Here is a 22,316-nt window from a genome sequence, read left to right as displayed (position 1 = left end):
CCAGTCTTCTGGGTCGGTGGGGGCCCTCATGTACGGCTCTGTGTTGTTTTTTTGTCCAAGTGAGCATAAAATGCATTGAGTTCATCTGGTAGAGGCATCATTGTTCAGATCACGGCTTGGTCTTCCTTTGTAATCCGTAATGGACTGTAGCCCCTTGTCCTGAGGTGGAACATATACATATACAGTGGGGAGAACAAGTATTTGATACACTGCCGATTTTGCAGGTTTTCCTACTTACAAAGCATGTAGAGGTCTGTAATTTTTATCATAGGTACACTTCAACTGTGAGAGACGGAATCTAAAACAAAAATCCAGAAAATCACATTGTATGATTTTTAAGTAATGAATTTGCATTTTATTGCATGACATACAGTGGGGGAAAAAAGTATTTAGTCAGCCACCAATTGTGCAAGTTCTCCCACTTAAAAAGATGAGAGAGGCCTGTAATTTTCATCATAGGTACACGTCAACTATGACAGACAAATTGAGAAGAAAAAAAATCCAGAAAATCACATTGTAGGATTTTTTATGAATTTATTTGCAAATTATGGTGGAAAATAAGTATTTGGTCACCTACAAACAAGCAAGATTTCTGGCTCTCACAGACCTGTAACTTCTTCTTTAAGAGGCTCCTCTGTCCTCCACTCGTTACCTGTATTAATGGCACCTGTTTGAACTTGTTATCAGTATAAAAGACACCTGTCCACAACCTCAAACAGTCACACTCCAAACTCCACTATGGCCAAGACCAAAGAGCTGTCAAAGGACACCAGAAACAAAATTGTAGACCTGCACCAGGCTGGGAAAACTGAATCTGCAATAGGTAAGCAGCTTGGTTTGAAGAAATCAACTGTGGGAGCAATTATTATGAAATGGAAGACATACAAGACCACTGATAATCTCCCTCGATCTGGGGCTCCACGCAAGATCTCACCCCGTGGGGTCAAACTGATCACAAGAACGGTGAGCTAAAATCCCAGAACCACACGGGGGGACCTAGTGAATGACCTGCAGAGAGCTGGGACCAAAGTAACAAAGCCTACCAGTAACACACTACGCCGCCAGGGACTCAAATCCTGCAGTGCCAGACGTGTCCCCCTGCTTAAGCCAGTACATGTCCAGGCCCGTCTGAAGTTTGCTAGAGTGCTTTTGGATGATCCAGAAGAGGATTGGGAGAATGTCATATAGTCAGATGAAACCAAAATAGAACTTTTTGGTAAAAACTCAACTTGTCGTGTTTGGAGGACAAAGAATGCTGAGTTGCATCCAAAGAACACCATACCTACTGTGAAGCATGGGGGTGGAAACATCATGCTTTGGGGCTGTTTTTCTGCACAGGGACCAGGACGACTGATCCGTGTAAAGGAAAGAATGAATGGGGCCATGTACCATGAGATTTTGAGTGAAAACCTCCTTCCATCAGCAAGGGCATTGAAGATGAAACGTGGCTGGGTCTTTCAGCATGACAATGATCCCAAACACACCGCCCGGGCAACGAAGGAGTGGCTTCGTAAGAAGCATTTCAAGGTCCTGGAGTGGCCTAGCCAGTCTCCAGATCTCAACCCCATAGAAAATCTTTGGAGGGAGTTGATGTTTCACGTTTTGTTATTTTGTCAAGTGTTTATTCGTCTTAATAAACATGTACGCATACCATGCTGCACCTTGGTCTGCCCAGCGACAGCCCCAAAACATCACTGCTCTAGAGGAGATCTGCATGGAGGAATGGGCCAAAATACCAGCAACAGTGTGTGAAAACCTTGTGAAGACTTACAGAAAACGTTTGACCTGTGTCATTGCCAACAAAGGGTATATAACAAAGTATTGAGAAACTTTTGTTATTGACCAAATACTTATTTTCCACCATATTTTGCAAATAAATTCATAAAAAATCCTACAATGTGATTTTCTGGATTTTTCTTTCTCATTTTGTCTGTCATAGTTGATGTGTACCTATGATGAAAATTACAGGCCTCTCTCATCTTTTTAAGTGGGAGAACTTGCACAATTGGTGGCTGACTAAATACTTTTTTTCCCCCACTGTAAGTATTTGATACATCAGAAAAGCAGAACTTAATATTTGGAACTTAACTCACATGCCACTGGTCAGTTAATCTAGTATAACAGTACATTTTTCTACCCAATATTTTGAATGTAAGGCACAATCATCACTGCGCTTTGAAATGTAGGTGGGGGCAATGTACCATATTTGGGGGCATGATCTAATATATGTATATTTGTGCCAACTGTCAGTGGAAGTGTTACCAGTTTAAGTGGATGGTTATGTTGTCGAAGTTCTGCAATCTTTGTAAGAGCATGTGATATTAAAGTACTGCACTGTTAAAAGGGTACTGTGCATTTCACAGTAACATCATGGATGTTAGTTGCCTTGAAGTTGCTGTGAATTTTGCATTATCTATCTAGCAACCAGATGTTAGTAAGTTATTGTAAAATGCACAGTAACATACTTGCAACTAGCTGCCAGTAGCTCACTGTACCTTCACTGAACTTTTCTGATTACAAGAAAGCTTATAACATTAGGTGACAACTTTTTGGAGCCAATTTGGGTGTATCTTATATTATTGTCTTATTCAGGCAATTACACTCCCAACCACTAGGGGCATACAAATGGTGGTGGTAAACACACATCAGGTGATCTATAAAGACAAAGGTGTTTGAATGTACAGTGCCTTCAGAAAGTATTCACACCACTTGACATTTTCCTCATTTTGAGCAGTGAATTTCAAACACAGATTCAACCACAAAGACCAGGGAGTTTTTACAATGCCTCACAAAGAAGGGCACCTTTTGGTAGATGGGTAAAAAATTAAAAAGCAGACATTGAATATATATCGCTTTGAGCATGGTGACGTTATTAATTACACTTTGGATGGTATATCAATACACCAAGTCACTACAAAGATAAAGGCATCCTTGTTGACTCAGTTGCCGGAGAGAAAGGAAACCACTTTTTCACCATGAGGCCAATGGTGACTTTAAAACAGTTACAGAGTTTAATGGCTGTGATAGGAGAAAACTGAGGATGGATCTATAATAATATAATGCCATTTAACAGACGCTTTTATCCAAAGCGACTTACAGTCATGCGTGCATACATTTATTTTTTTTGGTGTATGGGTGGTCCCAGGGATCGAACCCACTACCTTGGCGTTATAAGCGCCGTGCTCTACCAGCTGAGCTACAGAGGACCACAGATCTACAACATTGTAGTTACTCCACAATACTAACCTAATTAACAGAGTGAATAGAAGGAAAATATTTGAAAACATGCATCCTGTTTGCAACAAGGCACTAAAGTAATACTGCCAAAAAATATGGCAAAGTAATTAACTTTTGGTCCTGAATAAAACGTGTTATGTTTGAGGCACATCAAATACAACACGTTACTGAGCACTAATCTCCATATTTTCAAGCATGGCTGCATCATGTTATGGGTATGCTTGTAATCATTAAGGACTGGGGAGTTTTTACAGGATAAAAAAGAAATGGAATGGAGCTAAGCACAGGCAAAATCCTAGAGGAATAATTGGAGTTTCTTACCAGGAAGACAGTTAATTTTCCTGAGTGGCTGAGTTACAGTTTTGACTTAAATCTACTTGAAAATCTATGGCAAGACCTGAAAATGGTTCTCTAGCAATGATCAACAACCAATTTGACAGAGCTTGAAGAATTTTGAAAAGAATAATGGGCAAATGTTGCCAATCCAGGTGTGGAAAGCTCTTAGAGACTTACCCAGAAAGACTCACAGCTGTAATCACTGCCAAAGGTGCTTCTACAAAGTATTGACTCAGGGGTGTGAATACTTATGTAAATGAGATATTTCTGTCTTTCATTTTCAATACATTTGCCAAATTTTCTTAAAACATGTTTTCTCTTTGTCATTATGGGGTATTGTGTGTAGATGGATGAGAAAAAAAAAATATTAAATACATTTTGAATTCAGGCTGTAACACAACAAAATGTGGAATAAGTCAAGCGGTATGAATACTTTCTGAAGGCCCTGTATGGTGTGTGTGTGTGTGTGTGTGTGTATGTGTGTGTGTGTGTGTGTGTGTGGATGGTGGAAGAGCTCACAGTTCTTACCGCAATGAAACCAAAGCAATTGAATGCAAGAAAACGCAAGAAACACCAAACAAGATACAAAGGATTAGTACAGTCAACTCTACGGATCAACATTCATTCATTCATTCGTTCAAGGTAACCATTTTTGCCATGTTTGAGGGGCGCAAATAACAAGTCCTTTTGCTACCATCAACTCACCTGGTGACATTAGCTACTTAGAATTCTTAGATTTTCCGAAGCAAATTGTCAACAAAAGGGAAGGGAAAGGGGATACCTAGTCCGTTCCACAACTGAATGCATTGAACCGAAATGTGTATTCCGCATTTAACCCCTCTGAATTAGAGAGGTGCATGAGCTGCTTTAAAGTAAGAACCTATTCTCGATTTATTGGAATTCATTGGATTTGGATGAATTATGTACCGCTGGATTTCTGAAAACGTTTCATTGATTGATTGCACCAGCACATGGATAGTTTGAACACACCGACATTGTGATTTGAAATGCTGACTCACAAAGGAGAATGCCAACGGAGCTGAAGGTAAGACACAAGAAGACAACCAGTGGGTGTATCTTTTTCATTCTCTATTGCATATGGCTACGTTTGGAACAGCATTGGTCTGTACATTGCATTGGGTTACTACTAAGTTGCTGCAAGTGATTAAAGGGGCTGGTTGTGTCTCCAATATATTTTGGATCGTTGGGCATTCGTAAGCATTTGATTGTGAATAATGGACTTTGTGGATTTATGCATTGGATATTTTTTGGGATGCGCTTGTTGTGGATTGCAATCAAACCCAATTTAAAATGCCATTCTTTGGTGCGCTTGTGATTCTTTTGAAGTTGAAATTGAAATAGATATGGCTAAAAAAAGAAACGTATCTTCTTGCTACTGCTGCTATTGAATCTGCTGCTCAAGATTCTGAGAAAAGTGAATGGTAACGATAGTAAGTCAAAGGTTGAAATGGATCATATGGAAGAAAAAAATACCATTAAGCTGACTGCAAAAGGCTTGGAATTGTACATTGACAATCTTCAGAAAGGAAGAAAATTAATTGACTCAAGCAAGTAAAATAATGTTAAATGGATGACCTCATTAAAAACAATGTGAATATGTCAGGTTCTGTCACGCCCTGGCCTTGAGAAGCCGGTTGTCTTTAGTTGGTTTGGTCAGGGTGTGAATTTCTATGTTCTATGTATCTAGTTTTGTATATCTATTTTGGCCGGGTGTGGTTCCAAATCTGAGGCAGCTGTCGATCGTTGTCTCTGATTGGGGATCATACTTAGGCATCCACGTTGCCAACCTTAGTTGTGGGATCTTGTTTGTGACTTGTTGTGTGTAGCCACTGTTTGAGCTTCACGTTTCGTTGTTTTGTTATTTTGTCAAATGTTTATTCGTCTTAATAAACATGTATGCATACCACGCTGCACCTTGGTCTGACCCGTCTCTCAACGATCGTGACAGAAGATCCCACCAAACAAGGACCAAGCAGTGTGCCCAGGAGGAGCAGAGATCATGGACTTGGGAGGAGATATTAAATGGTAAGGGATCATGGACATGGGAAGAGACCCAGGCTGGGATGGATCACCTTCCTTGGGAGCAGACAGAGGCAGCAAGGGAGGAGAAACGGCGACTTAAAAGGACTCGGTCACGAAGAAAGCCTGAGAAGCAGTCCCAATAAATAAAACATTTGGGGGCACACAGGGTGGTTGGCGGAGCCAGGGTTCAGAGCAGAGCCAAATCCCCATATTCACGCTAAGAAGCGTGTGACTGTGCAGGCTCCGTGTTATGCGGAGAAACGCACTATGTCGCCAGTGCGCCTGCACAGTCCAGTACATCCTGTGCTAGCGCCACGCATGTGCCGTGCGAAAATGGGCATCCAGCCAGGACGGGTTGTGCCGGCTCAACGCTCCTGGTCTCCAGTACGCCTCCTCGGTCCAGCATATCCTGCGCCGGTTCTACGTACTGTGTCTCCAGTGCGCATTCACAGCCCAGTGCGTCCTGTGCTAACACCACACACGTACCGTGCGGAAGTGGGCATCCAGCCAGGACCGGGTTGTGCCAGTTCTACGCTCCAGACCTCCAGTGCGCCTCCACAGCCCGGTACGGTCTGTGCCAGCTCACCGCACCAAACCGGTGTTGCGTGTCGCCAGCCCGGTACGCCCCGTACCTGCTCCCCACACCAAACTAGTGGTGCGCGTATCCAGTCCAGTACGCCCCGTACCAGCTCCCCGTACCAAACCAGTGGGGCGCGTATCCAGTCCACCACGGCCCGTACCTGCTCCCCACACCAAACCAGTGGTGCGTGTCGCCAGCCAGGTATGCCCCGTACCTGCTCCCCGCACCAAACCAGTGGTGCGTGTATCCAGTCTAGTACGGCCCGTACCTGCTCCCCGCACCAAACCAGTGGTGCGTGTCGCCAGCCCGGTACGCCTCGTACCTGCTCCTTGCACCAAACCAGTGGTGCGTGTCTCCAGTCCGGCTCGACCCTTGCCTGCTCCTCGCACCAGACCAGTGGTGCGTGTTCCCAGTCCAGCTCCGGTCAGCGGCTCCACTCCGGAGCCAGAGCAGTCCGCTCCACCGGTGTCAAGTCCAGCTCTGGTCAGCGGCTCCACTCCGGAGCCAGAGCAGTCCGCTCCACCGGTGCCCAGTCCAGCTCCGGTCAGCGGCTCCACTCCGGAGCCAGAGCAGTCCGATCCACCGGTGCCCTGTCCAGCTGTGGTCAGCGGCTCCACTCCGGAGCCAGAGCAGTCCACTCCACCGGTGCCCAGTCCAGCTCCGGTCAGCGGTTCCACTCCGGAGCCAGGGCAGTCCGCTCCACCGGGGTCAAGTTCAGCTCCGGTCAGCGGCTCCATTCCGGAGCCAGAGCAGTCCGCTCCACCGGTGCCCAGTCCAGCTCCGGTCAGCGGCTCCACTCCGGAGCCAGAGCAGTCCGATCCACCAGGGTCCAGTTCAGCGCCGGTCAGCGGCTCCACTCCAGGACCAGACGTTAGCCCCTCTCCAGGGTCGGGGCCTCCCACACCAGGGTCCAGACAGGGCTTGGTGCATCGTGGGAGGAAGGAGAGGGGAAGCATTGCGCCGAGGTCCAGACCAGACCAGGGGTGCAACGGGGAGGCAGAGAGGGAGAGGTCGTCACGCCCGGAGCCGGAGCCGCCTCCGAGGCTTAATGCCCACCCGGACCCTCCCCTAATGAGTCAGGTTGGTGCGGCCGGAGTACGCACCTTTGGGGGGGGGGTACTGTCAAGCCCTGGCCTTGAAAGGCCGGTTGTCTTTAGTTGGTTTGGTCAGGGTGTACATTTCTATGTGTTGATCTAGTTTTGTATATCTATGTTGGCCGGGTGTGGTTCCCAATCAGAGGCAGCTGTCGACCGTTGTCTCTGATTGAGGATCATACTTAGGCAGCCATGTTACCTACCTTAGTTGTGGGATCTTGTTTGTGACTTTGTGTGTTTGGCTTGTTGTGTGTAGCCACTGTTTGAGCTTCACGTTTTGTTATTTTGTCAAGTGTTTATTCGTCTTAATAAACATGTACGCATACCATGCTGCACCTTGGTCTGACCTGTCTCTCAACGATCGTGACAGGTTCAAAGCAACTCTAAGTGTTTTTGAAGCTATGTGATGATGCACTTGAAATGCATGGTCAGTTTATGGATCTACCTCTACCTGACAATGAGGGTGAAAAACAGGATGTGTGGTTCACAACTAGATTGAAATCAAATGACAAAAAATGGTGGATGATGTTAAACAATGGCTGGTGTCCAGATCCCTCACCTTAATGCAGATGTGGACCTACTGATTGGCACATTGGATCCCTGGGAGATTATTAATAGTCGAGACAATGGACCTTATGCCGTTTTGACCCTATTGGGATGGGTCATGAATTGGCCTTTAAGAGAAGGCAAAAACAGCAAGGAGAAGAATGGATACTTGCTTTTAGGTTGATCTCTGTCGCCAAAATAGAAGTGTTGTTGGTGGCGCAATATAACCATGATTTTAATGAGAAATCCACAGAGGAAGAACTAGAGATGTCAAGCGAGGACCTGAAGTTTATGGAAATAATGGATTGTTCAGTTATACTTCAGGAGGGACATTGCTGTATGGTCCTGCCATTCAAGAGTGATGACATCACCATACCTAACAACCGCTGTATTTCTGAGCAGTGAGTGCAGTTTGAAGAGAACGTTTAAAAGATACGAGAAGTATCAGGAAGAATACACAGCTTTTCTAACTGACGTTATTGACAAAGGGTATGCTGAGGTTGTGCCAGATCATCAGTTGAACCACAGCGATGGTAAAATATAGAGATGTGGTGTTTGACTGTGGAGCAGTTTTCAGAAGAACATCCCTGAACAGCCAATTGCTACAAGGTCAAGACCTCACAAATACTCTCCTGACAAGGTTCAGAGAGGAACCTGTCGCTTCAATGGCAGACATACAAGCCATTTTCCACCAAGTGAAGGTGTCAGTGAAGGGTGTCGACTTCATTTGTTTTCTGTGGTGGCCTGATGGAAATGTCACACAGGACCCTGTGGCGTACAGGATGCTGGTGCATTTGCTTTGAACGACATTGTTGCCAAACTGGTCAAACTATATGCTGAAGAACAATGCTGAGGACAGTAAGACTTTCTTTGGAGCTGATGTGTTTGGACCTGACTGCTATGCTGTCAAAAGGAGGATTTTACTTGTTAAAATGGATTACCAATAGTTGTGTGGTGTTGACATCTATTCCCAAGGAAAGAATCCAAGGTGACCAGAGAGCTGTACTTTGATATAGATGACTTACCAGGATTACACTGGTGTGTTGAGACTGACACGTTTCAATTCAAGACCTCTGTTGAAACACATCCACATACAAGACGTGGCATCTTGTCGGTGGTCAGCTCAATATACGACCCCTTGGGGTTTCTATCACCATTCACTCTGTCTCCAATACTGTTGCTTACAGGAGTTGTGTAGAAGAAACACCAGCTGCACTCAAAAAAAAAAAATCTGGGTTAAAAACAACCCAATTTGTGTAAATATTGGACAGAACACACATTGGGTTATTTTGAGCCAACAAGTTGGGTCACAAACAACCCATTGTTTTCTTTAAGTTGGGTTGTTGTTGCTGGGTTATTGAGCTATGATCCACCGGGTCAGATCAGAAGACTGGATACATGGCTTAGTGGGGGCGTGGCTTTCATAGTTATTTTTGGCCACCCGTGAGAGTAAATGTCATTCCGGTTCATCTGTTCGTTGTATTGTCACCATGTTAAAATTGATCACCGGCACTTTTGTAGCTTTAATATGGTTTACACAAGAGTATACATTACTATGAATATCCCAATGTTGAGATAGTTACCATCTTCTTATAATTTTTTTATAATGTTCTACATTTTATATTAAAATATTTAACGTGCAAAACTATTGAAGGAAAACTGAAATTTGCAGTGTACAAACTTAACATGATGAAAATGAATGACATTTAGCTCTCACAGTTGGCCAAAAAGAACTATCTGGGGGTCATATCAGTGTGTAGCCCAAACTGTTCGGACGCTACAGACAGAAGTTAGCAGATCAACTGTACCAACTTCAGATTAGTCCCGTGACGTTTGTGGGGTTCGTAGGCTCTCACGAACACACCATCATATTCGTGAGAGTCTCAGCTTTCCACAGAGGGATCATAATAGTCTATAGGCAAACCATGTCATGAACCCTGCGTCCTGAGTCGGTTCCTGCCTGTGTTGCCGTTTTTTCTGCTCTGAATCTCCTGTTTCCTGAAGGTTCTTGAACGCTCCCTGCCTGGTTGCCGGGCGACGTTGCTAGGCGGGAGATCTCCCGATTACCCGCACCTGCATCTCATCAGCGATCTGCACACCTGGTCCTGATCATCACCCTTCATAAGCTCTGACCTGACATCCATTCCCTGCCGGATCGTTAGCCATGAACAGTATGTTTGTCAGCGTATCAGCCTCTGAGTTACTAGCGTTAGTTTTGTTGTTTTGCACCTTGTTGGCTTGCCGTGTACTTACCTCCGTTTGTTTCTATCTACAGTCATTCTCCCGGAACCTTCACCCAACCTCTGCCTGGTTGTCGGCGGCTACCGAGCCATTATTGGATCTGCCACTGCACCTCCACCAACTCATCTCCGCCGCCCGCTCTGTCCCCTGGATTATTCTGCATCGTCTTTTGAATCTGTTAATAAATACTCACCTTCGTTCAACTCACCTTGTCCTGGTCTGCTTCTGGGTTCTGGCTTAGAAAACCATGACAAACCGTTCGGATGCTACATACGTTTTGGTCAGAAGACCAATTTTCGGTATGTCTCATGGTCTGACAAACACCGCTCTAGCTCTGCCACCTTTCACCGCAGATGAGGAAGGGCAACATCGGAGGATGTGGTGGATTAAGACACAGCCCATGCAAAAAAACATATCTCTAATTTAAACTGACAGATTTTGACTGGGATATTTGTATTATGCTAAATAGATTTCAACGGTGGTGCGGTCATCGACTCAAATGGGTTTTAAATTCCTATTGTAATCTAACCAGAGTGGATTCCACAATCTGCATTCAGCATGACTGCCAGAGTTAAAAAGATGAATCTTGTTCTTAAAAAAAAGTATTATTTATTTGTTTGTAATTTTACCCCCTTTCTCGTGATATCCAATTGGTAGTTACGATCGTGTCTCATCGCTGCAACTCCCCAACGGGCTCAGAGGAGGCAAAGGTCAAGTCATGCGTCCTCCGAAACATGACCTGCCAAGCTGCAATGCTTCTTAACAACTGCTCGCTTAACCTGGAAGCCAGCCGCACCAATGTGTCGGAGGAAACACTGCTCAACTGACAACCGAAGTCAGCGTGCAGGCGCCCGGCCTGCCACAAGAAGTCGCTAGAGCGCGATGAGCCAAGGAAAGCTCACTGGCCAAACCCTCCCCTAATCCAGACGACGCTGGGCCAATTGTGCTCCGCCCTATGGGACTCACGGTCACGGCCGGCTGTGACACAGCCTGGGATCGAACCCCAGGCAGTAGTGACGCCTCAACAATGTAATGCAGTGCCTTAGACCACTGCGACACTCGGGAGACTCTGCACCGGTACCCCCCTGTATATATAGCCTCCCTACTGTTATTTTATTTTACTTCTGCTCTTTTTTTCTCAACACTTTTTTGTTGTTTTATTCTACTTTTTTATTTAAAATAAATGCACTGTTGGTTAAGGGCTGTAAGTAAGCATTTCACTGTAATGTCTGCACCTGTTATATTCGGCGCATGTGGCAAAAATATTTTGATTTGATTTGTATTACAGACTTGGTCAGCGAGAGGTTGAAAATGTCAGTGAAGACGCTTGCCAGTTGGTCCGTGCATGCTCTGAGTACACGTCCTGGTAATCCGTCTGGCCCCGCGGCCTTGTGAATGTTGACCTGTTTAAAGATCTTCCTCACATCGGCTATGGAGAGCGTGATCAAACAGTCGTCTGGAACAGCTGGTGCACTCATGCATGCTTCAGTGTTGCTTGCCTCGAAGCGTGCATAAAAGGCTTTTAGCCCATCCGGTAGACTCGCATCACTGGGCAGCTCGCGGCTGGGTTTCCCTTTGTAGTCTGTAATAGTTTGCAATTCCTGCCATCCGACGAGCGTCAGAGTCGGTGAAATAGGATTCAATCTTAGTCCTGTATTGACGCTTTACCTGTTTGATGGTTCGTCTGAGGGCATAGTGGGATTTCTTATAAGTGTCCGGATTAGTGTTCCGCTCCTTGAAAGTGGCAGCTCTAGCCTTTAGCTCGGTGCGGATGTTGCCTGTAATCCATGGCTTCTGGTTGGGATATGTACGTATGGTCACTGTGGGGACGACGTCGTCGATCCACTTATTAATCAATGCCATTGGATGAATTCCAGAACATATTCCAGTCTGTGCTAGCAAAACAATCCTGTAGCGTAGCATCCCTGACCTGTATTGAGCGAGTCACTGGTACTTCCTGCTTTAGTTTTTGATTGTAAGTAGGAATCAGGAGGATAGAAATATGGTCAGATTTGCCAAATGGAGGGTGAGGGAGAGATTTGTACGCGTCTCTGTGTGTGGAGTTCCCTCTGGTTGCACTTGTGACATGCTTGTAGAAATGACGTAAAAGGGATTAAAGTTCGCCTGCATTAAAGTCCCCGGCCACTAGGAGTGCCGCTTCTTGATGAGCATTTTCTTGTTCCCTATATAAAATATATTTAGATTTGTTTAACACTTTTTTGGTTACTACATGATTCCCTATGTGTTATTTCATAGTTTTGATGTCTTCGCTATTATTCTACAATGTAAAACATTTTAAAAATAAAGAAAAAGCCTTGAATAGGGTAGGTGTGTCCAAACTCTTTACAAGTAGTGTATAAATTCCAGTCGTACTTTATCAAAAGCCTTTTCAAAGTCAGCTATGAATACCAGGCCTGGTTTCCCAGATTTTTCAGTGTTCTATTGTTTCAAGTACTTGTCTTAAATTATCTCCAATGTATCGTCCATGTAAAAAATCTGTCTGATTAGGATTAATAATATCCGACAATACCTTTTTAATTCCATGCGCAATGCATTTTGCTAGAATTTCTGCGTCTCAACACTGAAGTGCAAGTGGCCTCCAATTTCTTTATTGGACTGGATCTTTATATTCACGACTTGGATCCTGTTTCAGTAATAATGAAATTAGACCTTCTTGTTGAGTATCTGATAATCTACCATTTTTATAGGAGTGGTTAAAACATGCTATTAACGGTCCTCTGAGTATATCAAAAAAGGTTTGGTATACCTCCACTGGTATGCCATCCAGCCCTGGAGTTTTCCCGGACTTAAATGCTTTAATTTCATCCCGAAGTTCCTCTTCTGTAATTTGGTCTTTCTGTACAGCTGTTAGTTTTATATTATTTATCAATTTAAAAAATCCATACAATTAACTTCGGTTAGTGGAGGTGGAGGAGTCTGAAATGAAAACACATGCTTAAAGTACTTTTGCTTCCTCTTTCAAAATATTGTTTGGTGATTCATGGATGACTCCGTCATTTGTAACAAGTTTCAGTAAATTCTTTTTGGTAGCATTTCTATGTTGAAGATTAAAAAATAATTTGGTTCACCAAAAAAATGTCATTGTGTGTAGAGATAGAACAAGGTTTCTATCTGCGGTTGTACTCTACACACAACTTATTTTCATTCAAAGTAAGCATTACTGTCTTTATAAGCAAATCTATATGATAGCTTATTTACAGCAGAAAATGTTTTGTATTTGTAACACAAACACACCCATCACTTTTTTTGTTGATAAAATGTATCAACAAAAAAGTGATGGGTGCATTTGTGTTATTAATACAAAATATTTTCTGCCGTAAATAAGCTATAATGTAGATTTAACTACACTCAAGCTGGCCATGTTTGTGAAATGTCCACATGTAGCCTACACCTGTATGGATATTAGTCCTGGGATTTGTCCCCCGGGAAAGATCTAACAGCAGACGTAAGGAGAGATGAGATCGTTATAGAACTAGCCAGTTATAGAATATTGTGTTGACAGTTCATATTGTTTCCACTGTAACATGTCTTTACATGACTGATAAAACTTCAAGTTGCAAGCTACTTTAGTAGGAAGGTGTTGTAGAACGAGTGTCTCATGAAACACATTCCAGACACTGGTACTTCTTGCTATCTTGGCATAACTGTGATTTGACAGAGAAATATCAGCTAGCTAGATAGGCTAGCCAGTTGTACCTATCCCCAAGCTATGCTAGCTAGCTAGCTGCTGTCAGGATGGCTAAAAATAACATAATCTTGAGATGGTGAGTCAGTCAGGAGAGGAGAAGTCCTCAACTTCAAAACTTAACTCCCATAGCAAAGCTAGCTTCGCTTACCTCGCTCTCACTAAGTTACTCACTACTGCCTTTGTTTGTTTGTTGTGATTGAATGGCAAAGACACACCCAAGAAACACCCACATTAAAGCACACTCCAAAGACAACTCGTTTGGGCTTCAGTAATAGCCGCTGCATTTCTTAATGAGCACCGGAAGAAACACATGCGGAATCAGTGAGTGCAGTTCACCTTTAACACAGGCTCGTTCTATGAAATAATATCAGTCAGTTAACATGACCTTTATGAATTATGAAGCCTTGATGTGCTTCATGTGCATGTTTTGATTACGTAAATGTTTCAAAATTCACTAAAAGTGATGTTAGCTGATGAAGATAATCTCATAGAACAAAACTCATAAGATCTCCTAAACCTGTGTTTACCACAGATCTTATTTTCCGTGTTTATCCAAAAACCCTACGAAAAAAACATTAATTTCTCCATAGGCTTTAGCCAACGAGCCATGGCAGAGTTAGTGCCTACAAAGAAAAAAGCCATTACTATTGCTCTCTATTCTGAATGTAGATTGTGGGAATCCACTCTGGCTGGATTCCAATAGGAATTAAACATAACTTTGCAAGCCAGCATAATGTGAATTGATGCTGGTTTTGCAAAGGCTGGTCACCAGCGAGAACACAACGAAGGCTGGTCACCAGCGAGAACACAACGAAGGCTGGTCACCAGCAAAAACACAACAAAGGCTGGTCACCAGCGAAAACACAACGAAGGCTGGTCTGCCAGCATAACCAGCTGGTCATACCAGTTTGACCAGCATCCGAACAGCACTGACCAGCATAGACCAACATGGACCAGCTTGAAATTTATGCTGGTCTATGCTGTTTTTTTCAGCAGGGTGAAAGAGACTGAGGATGTTTTCACAGAAATAACAACACACACACAAGCACGCAGGCATCTACAACACTATACACACAGTAAAGCACACACACACACATAAGCGCACACACATGCACATATTTCAGCTGAATCCATCTCAGGGAATAACTGTTTCCCACCAGTCCATCTCTATTTGCAGTATCATGGTTATTTACTCAGCCGACATCATAAATAACCACTTCCTGTCAGTGACTCTATTGTCTGTATGATAGACTATATATACAAAAGTATGTGGACACCCCTTGAAATTAGTGGATTTGGCTATTGCAGCCACACCCATTGCTGACAGATGTATAAAATTGAGCACGCAGCAATGCAATCTCCATAGACAAACATTGGCAGTAGAATGGCTTACTGAAGAGCTGAGTGACTTTCAACGTGGCACTGTCATAGGATGCCACCTTTCCAACAAGTCAGTTTGTCACATTTCGGCCCTGCTAGAGCTTCCCCGGTCAACTGTAAGTGCTGCTATTGTGAATTGGAAATGTCTAGGAGCAACAACGGTCTGCCGCGAAGTGGTAGGCCACACAAGCTCAAAGAATGGGCCCGCCGAGTGCTGAAGCGCACAGCACATAAAAATCATCTGTCTTTTGTTGCAACACTCACTACTGAGTTCCAAGTTCTCTGGAAGCATCGTAAGCACAATAACTGTTTGTCGGGAACTTCATGAAACGGGTTTCCATGGCCGAGCAGCCACACACAAGCCTAAGATCACCTTGTGCAATGCCAAGCGTCGGCTGGAGTGTGTAAAGCACCATTGGACTCTGGAGCAGTGGAAATGCGTTCTCTGGAGTGATGAATCACGCTTCACTATCTGGCAGTCCGACGGACGAATCTGGGTTTGGCGGATGCCAGGACAACGCTACCTGCCCGAAATGCATAGTGCCAACTGTAAAGTTTGGTGGAGGAGGAATAATGGTCTGCGGCTGTTTTTCATGGTTTGGGCTAGGCCCCTTAATTCCAGTGAAGTGAAATCTTAACGCTACACCATACAATTACATTTTAGACAATTCTGTGCTTCCAACTTGTGGCAACAGTTTGGGGAAGGCCCGTTCCTGTTTCAGCATGATAATGCCATCGTGCACAAAGCGAGGTCCATACAGAAATTGTTTGTCGAGATCGGTGTGGAAGAACTTGACTGGCCTGCACAGAGCCCTGACCTCAACCCCATCGAACACATCGAACACCTTTGGGAAGAATTGGAACACCGACTGTGAGCCAGGCCTAATCGCCCAACATCAGTGCCCAACCTCACTAATGCTCTTTTGGCTGAATGGAAGCAAGTTCCCGCAGCAATGTTCCAACATCTAGTGGAAAGCCTTTCCAGAAGAGTTGAGCGGGGGACCAACTCCATATTAATGCCCATGATTTTGGAATGAGATGTTCGACGAGCAGGTGTCCACACACTTTTGGTATTGTAGTGTATATGTGTACTGAAGGAATACATGCTAAAGGTAAATACATTCAACTGTTTCTGTTTACCAGTAGACGACGACAGTATCCAAATCTCCTGCTTCCATCTTCGCCAGTCAAAACAAAAGAGAACATTTCACTGTGGGAAAATAAAATACAATATATTAATGTATAATATGCTTATTGGATTCTGATATAAACCTCCCAGCAAACATGCTCACATTGGCATGATGTGGGCCCAACGCGGGCAAACATATTGGCCCCATGTAGGCTGCCCACATTCGGCCAATGTGCTGTTGCTCAACGGCTCCACGTTGGCCCCCAAGGCATTGGCCCAGTGTGACCCAGTGTGGGCAGCCCATATCTGGTGAGGGCAGCCCTCACTTTGCATGAAATAAGCCCGTACACATTAGAACGATGTGGGCCCAATGCGGACACAAATATTGCCACATGTGCCACAATTGCCTTTGCAATTTCATAGGAATGTATTTATAATTCATTCATTACAATTTAATTTATTTATTTTATTTTAATTCCATTCATACATTGCATAATTGTCAAGACGTAAAGGTATTAAAGGATCATGTTACATTTTATCAGAAGGACAACCAAGACATACTTCTCATATGTCACATTTGGCACTTAAGTATTTAAAATCATTGGCAGTGTACAAGATCAAAAAACATTTTCTCATCACACAACAGAACACAAAGTCACTGTCCGGTGTTTTTAGATTTCTATGAAATATGACCAATAACTAATTACAATATGAGTGAAATAGTTGTTAGTATGTTAAAAAGCAGCTTTTCTGTGTTGGAATGGTGTGGGCGTTCCACAGCAACAGAGTAGACCGCTGACTGGCCAGCTCATCTATGAGGAAATAGCAAGCATTTTTTAAATGGTCTGTTTGAGATACAAGTTTGAGGTGTTTTTTTAAAAAGTGTTTATTCCCCCTCCAATTTATGCTTTGCCCACAAATACAAGTATAGGATGAGTCAACAACATTATTTTGTTATGAGTTAACATAATATGAACTTTTAAAAGTTAGATTTTAACTGGAAAGTTACTATAAACTTGTCTGAAAAGAACTGTGTGCAAATCATGCCCCACAAATATTGCTAGCTGGACTTGGTGTGCGCTGGCCTGTGTTGGGCTGTTGTAGGTTAGCCCGTGTTGGGCTGGTGTGGGCTAGCCTGAGTTAGGCTTGGTGTGGGCTAACCTGTGTTGGGCTGTTGTAGGCTAGCCCGTTTTGGACCTGTGAGGGCTTGGTATGGGCTAGCCCGTGTTGGGCTGTTGTAGACTATCATGTGTTGGGCTGGTGTAGGCTAGCCTGTGTTGGGCTTGGTCTGGCCCGTGTTGGGCTGGTGTGGGCTAGCCTGTGTTGACTGGTGTAGGTTAGCCTGTGTTGGGCTGATTTGGGATTGGTGTAGGATAGCCTTTGTTTGGCTGGTGTAGGCTAGCCTGTGTTGGGCTGATGTGGGATTGGTGTGGGCTAGCCTGTGTTGGGCTTGTTGTGGGCTAGCCCGTTTGGGTCTGGTGTGGGCTTAGTGTGTTGGGATGATGTGGGATTGCTGTGGGCTAGCCTGTGCCCACCTTGCCCACTGAATACCGACATGGGGCCAATGGGGTCATGTTTGCTGGGCCACATAGTCTCCAAGGTCAGTATTTTGGTTTATGAGCCTAATACAGTGAGGGGAAAAAGTATTTGATCCCCTGCTGATTTTGTACGTTTGCCCACTGACAAAGAAATGATCAGTCTATAATTTTAATGGTAGGTTTATTTGAACAGTGAGAGACAGAATAACAACAAAACAATCCAGATAAAGCATGTCAAAAATGTTATAAATGGATTTGTATTTTAATGAAGGAAATAATTATTTGACCCCCTCTCAATCAGAAAGATTTCTGGCTCCCAGGTGTCTTTTATACAGGTAACGAGCTGCGATTAGGAGCACACTCTTAAAGGGAGTGCTCCTAATCTCAGCTTGTTACCTGTATAAAAGACACCTGTCCACAGAAGCAATCAATCAATCAATCAGATTCCAAACTCTCCACCATGGCCAAGACCAAAGAGCTCTCCAAGGATGTCAGGGACAAGATTGTAGACCTACACAAGGCTGGAATGGGCTACAAGACCATCGCCAAGCAGCTTGGTGAGAAGGTGACAACAGTTGGTGCGATTATTCGCAAATGGAAGAAACACAAAATAACTGTCAAACTCTCTCGGCCTGGGGCTCATGCAAGATCTCACCTCGTGGAGTTGCAATGATCATGAGAACAGTGAGGAATCAGCCCAGAACTACACGAGAGGATCTTGTCAATGATCTCAAGGCAGCTAGGACCATAGTCACCAAGAAAACAATTGGTAACACACTACGCCGTGAAGGACTGAAATCCTGCAGCGCCCGCAAGGTCCCCCTGCTCAAGAAAGCACATATACAGGGCCGTCTGAAGTTTGCCAATCTGAATCTGAATGATTCAGAGGAAAACTGGGTGAAAGTGTTGTGGTCAGATGAGACCAAAATGGAACTCTTTGGCATCAACTCAACTCACTGTGTTTGGAGGAGGAGGAATGCTGCCTATGACCCCAAGAACACCATCCCCACCGTCAAACATGGAGTTGGAAACATTATGCTTTGGGGGTGTTTTTCTGCTAAGGGGACAGGACAACTTCACCGCATCAAAGGGATGATGGACAGGGCCATGTGCCGTCAAATCTTGGGTGAGAACCTCCTTCCCTCAGCCAGGGCATTGAAAATGGGTCGTGGATGGGTATTCCAGCATGACAATGACCCAAAACACACGGCCACGGCAACAAAGGAGTGGCTCAAGAAGAAGCACATTAAGGTCCTGGTGTGGCCTAGCCAGTTTCCAGACATTTATCCCATAGAAAATCTGTGGAGGGAGCTGAAGGTTCGAGTTGCCAAACGTCAGCCTCGAAACCTTAATGACTTGGAGAAGATCTGCAAAGGGGAGTGGGACAAAATCCCTCCTGAGATGTGTGCAAACCTGGTGTCCAACTACAAGAAACGTCGGACCTCTGTGATTGCCAACAAGGGTTTTGTCACCAAGTACTAAGTCATGTTTTGCAAAGGGGTCAAATACTTATTTCCCTTATTAAAATGCAAAATCTATTTATAACATTTTTGACATGCGTTTTTCTGGATTTATTTGTTGTTATTCTGTCTCTCACTGTTCAAATAAACCTACCATTAAAATTATAGACTGATTATTTCTTTGTCAGTGGGCAAAATCAGCAGGGGATCAAATCCTTTTTTCCCTCACTGTAAGAGTAAGGTATGGTACAGATCCAAGATCATTAAAATGAGCTAAATACATTTGATCTATAAAGCACTTTTCTCAAACATGAGAACTGTGTATGAATACAAAGACATGTAGGCTATATTAGATTAGTGTATTATGAGTGTGATCCTGCTGACCTGGGGTAGTTCTCTACTGGCTTCAAGTCCTTAGCATCAGGGAAACAGAACTGGGGAATGATCCTTAGCTGGTCCTCTGTCTCCCTCATGAACTTGAAGCTCCGCTCCAGCTGCAGACAGAGCAGGGCAAAACAGCATTACACTAAGTCTGGGTCAAAAGATTAAATCCAGCAAAAACCGAGTCTAATCCCGACCCAAATCAACCCTTAGCCGTTAACTTCGAAACACTTTCCCAAAGACCCATTGCAGATCTGAGAGGATTACCCAATGCTAAGCCAATTTTAAGGTTAAGTGGAACTATCAACAGATTGCTCACTATCCTGTCCTTTTAAAATGTAAAACATCTTTATACTCCCCAAAGTGGAATTCCTGTGCAGCATAATTTTATATCTGCAAATCGAAAAGGAGAAGAGGCTAGGTCAGGACACATTTTCTGTCCAAGCATTCAAATCAAATCACATTGTATTTGCCACGCTTCATAAACAACAGTGAAAGGCTTACTTATTTGTCCTTTTCCTTTTCCAACAATACAGAGTTAAGATAAAGATATAGAATAAAACATGTAAATAGTAACACAAGGAATAAATACACAGTGAATAACAATAAAGAGTAAAAGTGACATGGCTATATACAGGGAGCACCAGTACCGAGTCAATGTGCAGGGGTACGAGGTACTTGAGGTAGCTATTTTCAAATAGGTAGGGGTAAAGTGACTAGGCAACAGGATAGATGATAGACAGTAGCAACAGCGTATGTGGTGTGTGTGTGTCTGTGTTTGTGACGTCAGTACTCAGTATGCATGTGTGCGTGTGCTATAAAGTGCTTTCAGAAAGTATTCACACACCTTGACTTTTTCCACATTTTGTTGTGCTAAAAAGTGGGATTAAAATGGATTTAAATGAGTTTTTTTGTCAACGATCTACACAAAATACTCTTTAATGTCGAAGTAGAATAAAAAAATCTAATGTTTGTAAAACATGAATGAAAAATAAACAGTATCGTTAAAAAAAAAAATTGGGGGGTGGATCACCTTTAATATTGCATATATTTCCCTGTATTATATTCCCCTAACCCTACCACCCCTCCCCTAATTGGAGTAAACTAATGGACTACAACACTTAGGCTTCTACTTCCAGCTCATACATACTATATACATTTTACGAACACAGTACATTTTACATTAGTTATCTTTTGTTTGTTTTTAGTCTCATCCTTCATCTACCCTCAACCCCTCCCATCTATCTCTGAAGACCATCCAGTTTTGATTTCTATTTGCCATATATTTTCAACTCTGCTGTGCTGTTTCCCAAACATTTCACAAAATAATCAATTTCCTTGCGGATCTGTTTGGACAATTTACACATTCGGATGAAAATTATTGTTAATTAATATCATCACCACTTTTGAGTTTATTTGCCCATGGGAGAAGTACAAATCAGTCCTTTTTCCACAAAACTTGATCTAACATTTTTGACTGAGTTTCCTATAAGAGTTAGGTAAATACTGATTGTCTTTTCTTATTATCTGCTAAGCCAATACAATTATAACTGGCTATACTTATTTCACCATTTACCATAATGAGATACAAGTTTATATTCTATTTCTAATTTTTTATTTTATTTTATTTAACCTTTATTTAACCAGGAAGGGCTCATTGAGATTTAAAATCTCTTTTTCAAGAGCGTCCTGGCCAAGATAGGCAGCACCAAGTCATTACAAAAAATTACAGACAGACAACATGAAAAACTACAAGTAATCTAGTAAAAACCATTCATGAATTCACAAGAGTATAACAATATCAAAAACAGCAAATTAAAAACATTGACAGGTCAGGGAATCAGCCTCAAAATCCTTCATCAGAGATTTAAAAACACCAATCGGGACAAGTTCTTCCAGTTTAAAATTATTTTGTAAGGTGTTCCAAGACGATGGCGCAGAGTACATAAAAGACCTTTTACCAAATTCAGTTCGGACATTTGGAACAGTTAGCAGGATAAAGTCCAGTGAACGAAGAGAGTACCCACCATATTTCTGAACAATAAAAATGCCCAAATAAAAAGGTAGTAAACCCAAAATGGCTTTGTAAATAAAAGTATACCAGTGACTGAGCCTACGAGTGACTAGAGAAGGCCAGCCAACCCTGGTATACAAAGTGCAGTGGTGCGTAAGGGTTTTGCAGTTTAAAATAAATCTCAAAGTACCATGGTAAAGAGTGTCAATTGATCTCAAACACTGAGCGGAAGCATTCATATATAAAATATCCCCATAGTCTAGTAAAGGCATAAATGTAGCTGATACTAGCCTCCTTCTGTCTTCAAAAGAAAAACAGGCCTTATTCCTAAAATAAAATCCCAATTTCAGCTTCAATTTTTTTGTAAGTTGTTGAATATGCAATTTAAAAGAGAGGCCGTCATCAATTAGAATTCCAAGATATTTATATGAGGTTACAACCTCAATCTCCTTGCCCTGACAGGTAGTAACAGGTGAAAGGTTCAGAGGTCTATTTCTTGCATTAGAAAACACCATTAGTTTAGTTTTGTCAGTATTGAGGATAAGCTTCAATTGACACAAGGTATGTTGAACAGTATAAAAAGCAGTTTGCAAGTTCTGGAAAGCTTTTGTAAGAGATGAGGCACAAC

The 22,316-nt window shown here is 43.1% G+C and overlaps 1 protein-coding gene across 1 annotated transcript in view; it reads right to left on the bottom strand.

Moving 5' to 3' along the window:
* The window catches only part of LOC121581239 (DENN domain-containing protein 2A-like), a 77,121-nt gene that overhangs the window by 41,793 nt on the left and 13,012 nt on the right, over positions 1-22,316 (bottom strand). Inside the window, exons 8-9 of the mRNA XM_041896728.2 lie at positions 19,678-19,787; positions 16,307-16,376 (exon numbers count right to left, since the gene is read on the bottom strand). Of these exons, the coding sequence (XP_041752662.2) occupies positions 16,307-16,376; positions 19,678-19,787 (180 nt within the window). The remainder of the gene's footprint in view (positions 1-16,306; positions 16,377-19,677; positions 19,788-22,316) is intronic.

The sequence above is a fragment of the Coregonus clupeaformis genome, chromosome 14 (assembly GCF_020615455.1).
Source record: "Coregonus clupeaformis isolate EN_2021a chromosome 14, ASM2061545v1, whole genome shotgun sequence".
Lineage (NCBI taxonomy): Eukaryota > Metazoa > Chordata > Actinopteri > Salmoniformes > Salmonidae > Coregonus > Coregonus clupeaformis.
The sequence above is the reverse complement of the archived record's forward strand: the minus strand, read 5'-3'. Positions and strand labels throughout refer to the sequence as shown.